The 12,578-nt window shown below is 35.3% G+C and overlaps 2 protein-coding genes across 2 annotated transcripts in view; both read right to left on the reverse strand.

Moving 5' to 3' along the window:
• Positions 1–12,578, reverse strand: part of LOC127845226 (uncharacterized) — a 112,276-nt gene that overhangs the window by 68,985 nt on the left and 30,713 nt on the right. The window lies entirely within an intron of this gene.
• Positions 1,723–6,806, reverse strand: LOC127845234 (E3 ubiquitin/ISG15 ligase TRIM25-like). The gene is made up of 3 exons (XM_052376045.1): positions 6,294–6,806; positions 3,718–4,724; positions 1,723–3,505 (listed from the first exon to the last, which is right to left on the reverse strand). The coding sequence occupies exons 1-2, from the start codon at positions 6,602–6,604 to the stop codon at positions 4,316–4,318; spliced, it is 720 nt and encodes a 239-aa protein (XP_052232005.1). The 5' UTR covers positions 6,605–6,806; the 3' UTR covers positions 1,723–3,505; positions 3,718–4,315.

Here is a 12,578-nt window from a genome sequence, read left to right on the forward strand (position 1 = left end):
ATCGTCATGTAACATTTGTCCCAATGATATCTTGGACGGGTTTGAAAAATGTTTCTGGCAACACTTTTGAAGTCACATTTATTGTCCAATCTTCATGAAACTTGGTCAGAAGATTTGTTCTAATATCTTGGATTATTTTGAAAATTGTTTCTGCTGACGAAAAACATTGGCGCCAGGGGACCGGGTAATATTCCTTATATGGCAATAGTAAAAGCTTGTTAATACTCTAAAAGTAATATTTATAGTCCAATTTCATCAAACTCGGTCAGAACATTTGTTCTAATGATATCTTGGATGAGTTTGAAAATGGTTCCAGTCTGTAGAAAAACATGGCAGCCAGGGATCGGGGCATTTTTTCCTATATGGCTATAGTTAAACCTTTTTAACTCTCTTGCTTTCACATTTTTGGCCCAATTTTGATGAAACTTAGTCAGAACATTTGTTCTAATGATAGCTTCGCTGAGTTCAAAAATGGTAATGGTTCGTCGAGAAATATGGCCGCCAGAGGGAAAAACACTTTTCCTTATATGGCTATTGTTAAACCTTGTTTGCACTCTAGAAGTCATATTTTAAGTACAAACTTCATGAAACTTGATCAGAACATTTGTTCTAATAATATCTGGGCTGATTTTCAAAATGGTTCCCTTCAGTTGGAGAACATAACTGCAATGCAGTGGGGCATTTCTCCTTATATGGCCATAAGAAAACCTTGTTCATTCTAAAGAAGTCAAATTTATGGTCAAGTCTGTATGAAACTGGGTCAGAACATTTGTTTTCAGATAGCTTTGCTGAGTTCGAAAATTGTTATGGTTCGTAAAAAAATATGGCCACAAGCGGACAGGGCATTCTTTCATAAACTATGAAATCATAATTGTCTTAAATTTTAAAGATAAAGTACAAAGTATTGAAAATTGTATCAAATTATGGAATAGAAGAGCATTAACGCCAATTGGTAGGATAACAATTGTCATATCTTTTTTTTACCAGTTTCTTTCAAACTTATTTTCCACATTACCAACCCCAAATAAACAGATATTAAATTCAATTAATATAAATTAATAACATGCTTTACGCATTTGTTAAGAAAGGTCAGCCAAGAATAAAAAGTAAAGCACTTATTAAAGATTATGACAATGGGGTTTAAAATGGTTAATGCCTCTGCGTATGTTAAAAAGCTAAACATTCTATGGTGACACAGACTTATAACAAGTAATTGTAGTAAATGCTATGGCTTGGCACTTTAAAATATACTTCTATTAGAAAAAATTGTTAACTTTGGAAAATACTATATTGAGTCGTGTGTAGGAAAGATGGTTAATCCATTTTGGAAAGACGTCTTAGAAGTATGTGCAGATTTTATCGACCATAATCCAATAGAAAATATCACGATATTTCAGGAACTTTCATTGTTCTTTAATCATAAGTTTTCAAAAGGACGCGGACCTTTTTATGTTTCTAGTTGGTGTCACAAACGAATACGATTTGTTAAAGATATCATGAATTACAAAAGGACATTTTTAACTAGAAGGGCATTTGATTAAAAACTTGGTTGCTTGTGTAAATTTTGTACAATGTGAAGAAAAACTACAAGTGATTAATAAATACTGCAGATTTCTGAAACTGGAGAACAACTCAAACATGAATGATGTTTATTGTTTCCCAATCATTTCGGGATATATTAACCCTATATTGTTGAACAACAACAAAAACTCACATGTACCTATATAACACATTAATACCCAACAATGAAATACAAACAGGCCATGTAAAATGAAACAGACTTTAAAGGGGCCGTCCAACAGATTTTGGCATGTATTAAAGCTTGTCATTAACTGCTTTAAATGCTTTATATTGATAAATTTAAACATTTTAACTAAAAATCTCCAGTAAAAAATAAGAATACAATTTTAAAAAGAAGAAAAAACGTTAACCTCCACAGGGCTCGAACCACTGACCCCTAGAGTCATGGAAGCTTGGAGTAAAATGTCTCTCGACTTTACCACTTGACCATTCACGCTCACTTCAAAAATGGAGGTATTTTTTAGCTATATAAGTAATCCTTGTAGTTTGCCAAAATATCGATTTGCGTTGAACAACGCTTTAATCTGTTGGACAGTCCCTTTAAAGCATTGAACGCTCAGAATGGGAAAGTCTTCATGCATGGGTATTTAAAATAACACAAGATTCATACAAACAATGGTTCCAAGTAAGACTTACTCACAATATACTAGCCACAAATAATTTGTTGAAGAAAATGAAAATAAGTAACTTAGACAAAATTAATGTGCTTCCTCTAAAACTGAAACAGAAACTTGTTTATTTATTTTTGAGTTGCAATGTCATACAAATGTTTTTACATCACATCACATTTGCTATTAAAAACATTGATAAAATGTTCAGTTTTAAGTGTTAAGTTTTGTGATCAGTTGAAAAACAATCTGAAAAGTGTAACACTTTATGTCTCAACAAAAAACACTTTATTTATAATTGTAGATTTAGAATTGAAACCCCTACAATTCATGGTCTGCGAAGGAGCTGCAAAATAGCCTCTGCAGTTAAAAAACACATTTAACAAACATTTAGAAAAGTTTATAGGAATTGGTGGCATCTCTTTGTAAAATTAATTTACGTTCATATCTATTATTGATTATGTATTCCAGAGATGTTTGTATTCAAAAGTACAATGCAAAATGGAAAACAAAAATGTAAAAAATATATCACTTTTCATAAAATAATAAATTATTATTGTATTATCCATACTTTGAGAGATAATGTGACAATGTATTGCCTCACTTGTTTTTAATAAGAACATAAATTACATCACAAATGTTGATTGGTTGTTTGAACAAGGTGCTTAATAGTATAACATATTTAATCAAACTAAAAAAGAAGGTATTAAAATAAATTATAAGAAGAATGTATCAATATTTCTTTACACAATGTGTTTATTGTTTATTAAAGTAATAAATTAAACTGACAATGTAAAATACAACAAAGTGTTTTACATTGGATGCCAAATCATCTCAAGGGGTTTTCACTTGAAGCTTTTATTATTCAATCTACAAGATGAAAGTAAAAAGAAAGCACAACATTTAACATCTTTTGTCTTTTTAAGAACAAAACACAAATTTCAACATGCTAAATATAAAATGTGTATTAAAATGTTAACAATAATGGTGTTTTCTCAGACAGTTGACTTCATTTTAAATTAAACAACAGGATGTTTTCATCAGATTGTCCCACCAAGACAGAGCCTGATTTCCAGTTATAGAAGACTGATCGAGAGGATTGAAGCCCATCCTTCTTTTCAGCCAGAGTAGCAATCTTCTTCTTGCCCTCACTGTCCACCTGTATGACAGTGTTGGACAAGTATCCACAAACAAGCACTTGTCCTGCAGGTGTCACATGTACTTCGGAAGGTCTTTGTAGTTCTGTGTCAGTGAAGGTGGAGATAACAGCCCCATCCCTGGCCAGAGTTAGGAGCTTGTTGTTACAGTTGTTCAACCTCAAATAACAATATAATTATTTATTATATGCATATTTATATTTTAAAAAACTCTTCAGTTTTTTGTCATACATGGTCATAGAGTTAAAGGTCTTTTTTGTTATATAATGAACATGATCAATACATATACATGACATTGCTGTAACATAACATGTGGAGTAATACTACTTTACTTTGATCATTTTTAGGACAGAAATGTTCATGACAATTACCTGCATCGCTTATAGATATATCCTCGTAGATCTTGTCCACAAGTGTTCCAGTGAGAGTGTACTTGTACAGAGCAGTACCAGAGGTTACATACAGGTCCCCCTGGTGATGAGCAACTCCTCGACAATTATGTGGTAGCTGCAGTCTTCTACCCTTCACCAGCTGTCCACTGTTCACAGAGACAAACTGTATACCACTCTACACAGCCACTGCTACCTGGCACGGGGTGATAAGACACATGTTCCTTGGATGGTCAGGCATATCACAGAAAGTGACCACCGCCTTGTTCTGCAGGTCCAAAAGCTTTAAACTTTTGTTGTAATTATCTGCAATAAGTATCTGACCATTGAACAAACCACAAATGCCAGTGATACAAAAGTTACTGGTATCACTTGGTATTCTCACACTTACTGGAGTTGCCCCGGTGGCTATGATTGCCTGGTACGGGCTTCCCTGCATGGTCAATTCCTTCGTGATGTGTACGGTATTAACAAGACCTGAAATGTTTGATAAATACCCTTCAATGTCATTGTAAACAATCAACTTTAAGGAAACCTCTGTTTGCTTGGAATTGTTGTTCAGATATTGTTTTACTTTTTTTTAAATATATTCACTTTTTTGAAAGGCTATAAATGCCAACTCTGCGTTCTTCTTGTTCTTCGTTCCAATCTCCTGTACTGCATCACTAAGACGTGTCAGCTCTGAACGAAGCCTTGAGCATGTGTCAACATCCAACATGAGAGACGCATTCCAGCTGGCCTTCACTTCATCCATTTCCTTGAGTGTGGTCTTCTCAAGATCATCTAAGGCAGCATTTATTCTCTCTCTCATTCTTTTCACATCTAAAAGCCTTTTTTTGTATGACACTTGCAGTGATTCCAGGTTGCTCTTCCAATAAGTTTGCAGCTTCATAAGTTGATCCAGAATGGTGTTAATCTCCGCTGACAGCTGCTGATCGTCAGCTGCAGACAGGGTGGTGTTAGCAATAGGGGTTACCTTTGAACACTGCCTGAAATGCAGAATATAATCATAAATCAATATATAAATTTTCGTTCTCCGAGTATTTCTATAGAACAGATGTACAGTTAATTTCCATCATTTATTAATTTGAATAACAGTTAATAAAAAATAATTTCTGTTCAAATTTAGAATCCGTTAAAAGAATTTCTTTGTTTGATTTTATTATAGTATCAGCTACACACATATTTCTTAATTCAAATTAAATATATATGTTTTCGAACATAACAAGCATCTTTAAAGGGAGATTATACGATTTTGTTAAATATTTATGAATTTATATAAAATGTTTTTAATAACTTATTATACATATATTTCAATATAAATTAAAATAAAAGTTAAGAAGAACATGTGTCGAAAAATGGGAAATAAGCCAGATATTTAATTCTGAAATAGAAAAATGTCTGTACAGTCGAATTCGCAAGCGTGTATGTCACACATGTACGATGTGAAACTAAATTTTGTTTAACTGATCATTTCAATTTCTTAAAGCGATATCTATTCATACGACACATGAACACTAATTCCAATCCTAATTAAAAACAAGGGCTGTTTGTAAAACATGCATGCCCCCCATATGGGCTGTCAGTTGTAGTGGCAGCCATTGTGTGAATACGTTTATTGTCACTGTGACCTTGACCTTTGACCTGAAAATCAATAGGGGTCATCTGCCAGTCATGATCAATGTACCTATGAAGTTTCATGATCCAAGACCTAATTATTCTTGAGTTATCATCTGGAAAGCATTTTTCTGTTTTGAGTCACTGTGACCTTGACCTTTGACCTAGTGATCTGAAAATCAATAGGGGTCATCTGCCAGTCATGATCAAAGTACCTATGAAGTTTCATGATCCTAGGCGTAAGCTTTCTTGAGTTATCATCCGGAAACCATTTTACTGTGTTAAGTCACCGTGACCTTGACCTTTGACCTGAAAATCGAAAGGGGTCATCTGCCAGTCATGATCAATGTACCTATGAAGTTTCATGATCCTAGACATAAGCGTTCTTGAGTTATCATCTGGAAACCATTTTACTGGTTTGAGTCACCGTGACCTTGACCTTTGCCCTAGTGACCTGAAAATCAATAGGGGTCATCTGCAAGTCATGATCAATGTACCTATGAAGTTTCATGATCCTAGGCGTAAGCGTTCTTGAGTTATCATTCGGAAACTATTCGGTGGACAGATGGACCGACGGACACGTGCAAAACAATATACCCACTCTTCTTCGAAGGGGGGCATAAAAAATGTTTTGTTTATTGTTGGAAAATATGTATGAAATATATTCGTCACAATCGGCTCGGGGTACTAATTTGTCTTTGCTGGATTTTATGAAATTAGTCTTCAATGAATAATTTTTCTTGCCTGTTTTGTTTTTGTAACATATTTTTATCAATTTATTACAATTTAACAAACATAAAAAAATTATAATCTCCCTTTAACAATTTTCTCGCAAATTTGTCATTGGTTTCAGCACTTAGATTGTCATTAATTAGCAAACAATTATCCCAGGTTTTATCATAACAAAAAAAGTGGAATACAAAATACTTTATCCCACATACCGATGACTCAAATCGCAAGTATGGCAGCACAGCTGGCTGTGGTCCTCACAAAACAGTGCAAATTTCTTCCCCTTATGGACTTCACAGTTCTCCAGAAACTCTTGTGTAGCCATGGCAACTGGCCATTTCTCCATTTTTTCAGGCCCATCAGTGGTGTGGTTTTGAAACCCCTGACTATGTAACCTTACACAGCCGTCACAAAAGCATGAGTCACACTTTGCACAATAAGCCTTGGCCTCAGTCTCGGTGTTATTTCCATTACACGTTGCGCAAAAATAGGTAACATATGTATCAGAATCGTTGGCTGCCATTCTTGATGTTGACAGATGTTGTAACACAAATTACTGGATTAATTCCTTATTTAACAACTTTAAAACGGTACAATAACAGCTTTCACATCACAATAACACCCAGCTTTAAAATAAAGACTAGACAATATTCTAAGGGACAAATCCACTGCGTATACCAAAGTCTGTCTTGCCTCTCAAACAAAACAAGTCCAAGCTATCTGAATTGCTGAACACACCCCCAATTTAAATCATGTTGTTAGGTCAAACTGATATGCTATGAGGTATTAAATATAAATTGTACAATGCATGGCATGAGAGTATCAAAGTTTGCAGCTTTATCTCTTTGCTAAAGTCAAATTGTGCAATCAAATTGCATGTATTTAGAGCTCGTCACAATTGCATTGTACATATGATGAAAAACCCTTGATTTCCCATATTGCATTATGCACCAAGTTGTTGTGATTATCTAATGGACATAATTTTAATGTACAAAAAGGTCATTAACATTAAATTTATTTCTGAATTCTGAATCAATTTAGAGGACTTTTTCCCAGATTGTGAAAACAAATCATTGTCCAACTTTTTGTCAGATTGAAAGTAAGGGAAGATCTTAACACTAACATCAGATAAAGGAAACTGCCCTGTCCCCTGGGTGTCGTGTTTTTCAACAGATCGCAACCATTTTGGCATTTGATAGATATCATTAGAACAAATTTTCTGACCAAGTTTCAAATACATGTAGATTGGAATAAAATTCTGACTTCTAGTATTAAGGTTATAGCCATATAAAAAACAAGAGGGCATTAAAGGCCCAGTCGCTCACCTGAGATAACAAGATATGATTGGGACAAATCTTCTGACCAAGTTTCATTATGATCAGAAAATAAATGTGGCCTCTAGAGTGTTAACAAGGTTTTACTATAGCCATATATGGATAAATGCCCCGCCCCCTGGCAGCCATGTTTTTCAACCAACCGTCATCATTTTTGAACTTGTCCAAGATATTATCGGGATGAATCTTCTGACCAAGTTTCATGAAGATCGGACCGTAAATGTGGCCTCTAGAGTGTTAACAAGATTTTACTATAGCCATATAAGGAAAAATGCCCCGCCCCTTGGCAGCCATGTTTTTCAATCAAACGTAACCATTTTCGAACTCATCCAAAATATCAATAAGACAAATCTTCTGACGAAATTTCATGAAGATTGGACAATAAATGTGGCCTCTAGAGTGTTAACAAGATTTTACTATAGCCATATATAGCCATGTAAGGAAAAATGCCCAGCCCCTTGGCAGCCATGTTTTTCAAGCAAAGGTTACCATTTTTGAACTCATCCAAGATATCATAGGGACAAATCTTCTGAGCAAGTTTCATGAAGATCGGAAAATAAATGTGGCCTCTAGAGTGTTAACAAGGTTTTACTATAGCCATATAAGGAAAAATGCCCCGCCCCCTGGCGGCCATGTTTTTCAACCAACCGGCATCATTTTCAAACTCATAGAAGATATTATTAGGATGAATATTTTGACCAAGTTTCATGAAGATCAGACAATAAATGTGGCCTCTAGAGTGTAAACAAGATTTTACTATAGCCATATAAGGAAAAATGCCCCGCCCCTTGGCAGCCATGTTTTTCAAGCAAACGTAACCATTTTCGAACTCATCCAAGATATCATTGAGACCAATCTTCTGACAAAATTTCATGAAGATTGGACAATAAATGTGCCCTCTAGAGAGTTAACAAGGCTAATGTTGACGCAGCACAACGGACAAAAGGCGATCACAAAAGCTCACCATGAGCACGTTGTGCTCAGGTGAGCTAAAAACTAACGCGCCCCCTGGTGGCAATGTTTATCAACGAATTGGAACCATTTTCAAACTCAGCTAACTTCAAACTACAGCAAGTTTTCTGCAGTCGAAGACATATGACCCTCCAAACAGGCCAATGCACATGTGAAGTATCAAACCAATCGGTCAATTGATTGACGAGTTATTGATCGGAAACGATTTTCACACTAAGTGTGATAGTGACCTTGACATAGTGACCCCAATTTCAATAGGGGTCATCTACTGTCCAAGGCTAATGCACATGTGAAGTATCAAGCAAATCGGTCAATGTCTTGACAAGTTATTAATCGGAAACGATTTTCACACTTAGTGTGATAGTGACCTTGACCTAGTGACCCCAATTTCAAAAGGGGTCATCTACTGTCCAAGGCCAATACACATGTGAAGTATCAAGCCAATCGGTCAATTCGTTGACGAGTTATTGATCCGAAACGAACTAGTCTACAGACATTCAGACTGGTCTACGGACAGACAGCCAGCAAAACAATATACCTCTTCTTTTTCGAAAAGGGGCATAAGAACAAAAATTAATGGTCTGACTAACTGTTATGAAAATAGTTTTTCCCCTCAAGTGACCCATTGTCAAGGAAGGTCAAGATTTCATGGGAACAAATCTTTAAACCAAGTTTTATGAAGATAATAAATAAAGTCAAACACACTACCGGTAACCACCTAGGCCATTCTGGTTTGATAACTTATATGCTTATTTAAAATTAAGTTAATTATAAACGTTTGTATCAACTTAACAATAAAAGGCTTTAACAATGCTCTATAGTTCCATCAATTAAGAGTGTTTTTTAACATAAACAATACATTATTTCAAATGCATTCCTCAGTCATGAGTGTTATTACGCTCACACTAATGTTACAGATCATATTTTGTAAATCAGTATGTGCTTAAAAGCCTTTGGTACGGTATGAAAAGACAACCACTGCATGTTGCAGCTGACGACAAATGCCATTCTCCTAGCAGAGTTGTCGTTCGTGCCTCAACATAAATGTGAATGTGATGAACCGCTGTGTATTGGTACACTGCAGAGGGTTTATATGACGAATAGTGTTTAACAGCTTGTAAAACGAGATTGGCCAGTCTGGTGTTTATCATTGAAATCTGTACATATTGGCTGCTTTCAGGGAAAACGGGGCTTAATGCATGTCAAATAAGATTAGCCTGTGCATACTGATTAGCCTGTGCAATGCGCACAAGCTAATCAAGGACGACATTTTAAAACAGCGAACACCTACAGTGCCTTCAGCGCTTTGATTTTACTCTTTGGTATCATATAAATACTATCTACACTTTGTTTCAGAACCTATGACAACACTTTTGAAAATTTTGTCAATTTCCTGTATGTAATCAGGTAAACACACCAAACAATAATGATTATTTTTATTAACTGTTAGCTTTGTATCATGCAAAAACAAAACAAAATCTAAATAAATCAGTTGACAGTCGATGAAATTTATAACAAGAGGGCCTGAAAGGCCCAAAGTCGCTCACCTGAAATAACAAGATACTATTGGGACAAATCTTCTGACCAAGTTTCATGAAGATCGGAAAATAAATGTGGCCTCTAGAGTTAAACAAGGTTTTATTATAGCCATAAAAGGAAAAATGCCCCGCCAACCGGGGGCAATGTTTTTCAACCAACCGGCATCATTTTCAAACTCGTCCAAGATATTATTTGGATGAATCTTCTGACCAAGTTTCATGAAGATCAGAAATAAATGTGGCCTCTAGAGTGTTAACAAGATTTTACTATAGCCATACAAGGAAAAATGCCCCGCCCCTTGGCAGCCATAATTTTCAAGCAAACATAACCATTTTTGAACTCATCCGATTCTGACCAACATGAAGATTGGACAATAAATGTGGCCTCTAGAGAGTTGACAATGCAAATGTTGACGGCGCACGACGGATGACGTACAAAAAGCGATCACAAAAGCCATATAAGGAAAAATGCCCCGCCCGTAGGCAGCCATGTGTATCAAGCAAACGTAACCATTTTTGAACTCATCCAAGATATCATTGAGACCAATCTTCTGACAAAATTTCATGAAGATTGACAATAAATGTGGCCTCTAGAGAGTTAACAATGCAAATGTTGACAGCGCACAACGGACGACGGACAAAAAGGGATCACAAAAGTTGTGCTCAGGTGAGCTAAAAAATGGAATGAACATTTGGCATACGGATGTAACAAGTTTTGACTTTACCGTCTGTAAATACACCCAGTTAAGTACATTGCAATTACCTGTTAGTTGTAACTGATTAATAACAATACTGTGTGTACAACATATGATGGTGATTTAATATGTGTGCATGTTTCCATAAATAAAGACACACAGTTTCAAAAATATTTTTAATAATTCATTTCATTTAAAGATTCCATGTATTATTCATATTATATTAAATGCAGCACATTGACAGTATTTAAGAAATACTCATAAGGTATTTGCCAAATAAAAATCTATTATAAAAGATGAATTGCAAGTAACAAAGAATGAATTATTAAATAACCTGTAAACGGGGTTGCTTTATCATCAGAAATGTTTACAGAAATTGTTAACAGCCTCTTTTGCTTCACTTTGTTGTAAATAATTCGTCATGCAGCTTGTTAAACGCATGGCACTTCCAAAAAATAGCATAATCCGTATATTGGTAATCCATGGTCTGTACATTAATCATGAAAAAGTGAAGCAAAACATTCAGCTGTGTACATTCTGAATAAACAAATAAACTTAAAAAATTCCATCAAGTTCCAATACAAATTCTAACAAGCAAATTCGTTGAATTGATATCCCCCGCCAATATGCTTCTGGATACATAAGTGTTATATTTGACACTCAAAAAAGCATTTTTTGAAGATAAAAAGGGCCATCACTCCGTTATTAACAGATGGTGTACAATGCCATTTGGCGTGCATCATCCTCTTATCCATATATATATACTCATACCAAGTTTCAATGAAATCCGCCAAAGCACTTCCAAGATATGGCTCCGGACACAAAAGTGCCGGATGGACGGAAAGACGGACAACGCCAAAACAATATCTCTCCGCCTATGGCGGGGGATAATTAAGATGTTTGACCAGCAACTGTGTAAACATTATAATAGCTGAAGGACAACTTTATACCAAAAAGAAAACAAGAGCTGTTTGTAAAACAGGTAGCAACCTCTAGGTTAAAATCATCTCAGAGCCAATAGTGCATAATGCTGGGTCACTCGAGCTGATATTGTGCCAATGGTTAACAAAGTAATGTGAAGCTATTAACAAAGTCTTTGGACATGTACAACTAATGCGGTTAAAAAAGGTCATTTTTCTCAATATTAGGCAAACAGTTAACTAAAAGGGGAATTTACTACTGTAGTACCAGATTACTAATATTTTTATTTGATATCAGGGCCACAATCATGTTTTTAATTGATAAAACTTCTTAACTATGGAGAACAGACAAATTTGAGAGAATTCAATGTGCAGATCAAATATAACCTTTTCACTGAGAAGAAACAATTGACTGTGGTCTATCGCCAGGCTGTGACATTTCCAAACAATATACCCGGTACCCCAACATCTTGTATGAGGGACATTATAACACAGTTTCTTAAGCACATAACCTGAACTTTGCAAAAGTAAAAAAGGATTGCATACACAGGTTTTTTTATCTGATTTTGGGGAAAGGGCCTGGCCTTTTTTGAGGGGAAAAAAATCACGCAAAATGCCGGATTTTGGGGAAAAAATATCACGCGAAACACCAGATAATGGGGAAAATAAGGAAAGTCTCAAATAGTAAATTTAACATATTTTACTGTTTTTAATTCAAATTCAAGGCAACAGATAATTTAATTATGCAATATGTTCTAGTTTCTACACTGGATCAGGTTAACTTATGTATTTAAAATTAAAAAACAAAAAAACTGAGGGGAAAGGGACGTTTTTCGGCGGGTCACAAAGGAGGAAAAAAAAACTGATACATGAGCCTTGTTCTGAGAAAACTGGGCTAAATGCATGTGCGTAGTGTCATCCCAGATTAGCCTGTGCAGTCCGCACAGGCTAATCACGGATGACACTTTCTGCCTAAACTTGATTTTTGGTAAGGAGGGACTTCCTTGAAACTAAAAATACCATAAAAGCGGAATTTGT

Source organism: Dreissena polymorpha, chromosome 9 (assembly GCF_020536995.1).
Source record: "Dreissena polymorpha isolate Duluth1 chromosome 9, UMN_Dpol_1.0, whole genome shotgun sequence".
Lineage (NCBI taxonomy): Eukaryota > Metazoa > Mollusca > Bivalvia > Myida > Dreissenidae > Dreissena > Dreissena polymorpha.

Coding starts and splice junctions, on each gene's coding strand:
- LOC127845234 (XM_052376045.1), bottom strand. CDS start 6,604: ATGGCAGCCAACGATTCTGATACATATGTTACCTATTTTTGCGCAACG. Junction 4,725..6,293: donor ACTTGCGATTTGAGTCATCG/GTATGTGGGATA, acceptor TCTGCATTTCAG/GCAGTGTTCAAAGGTAACCC.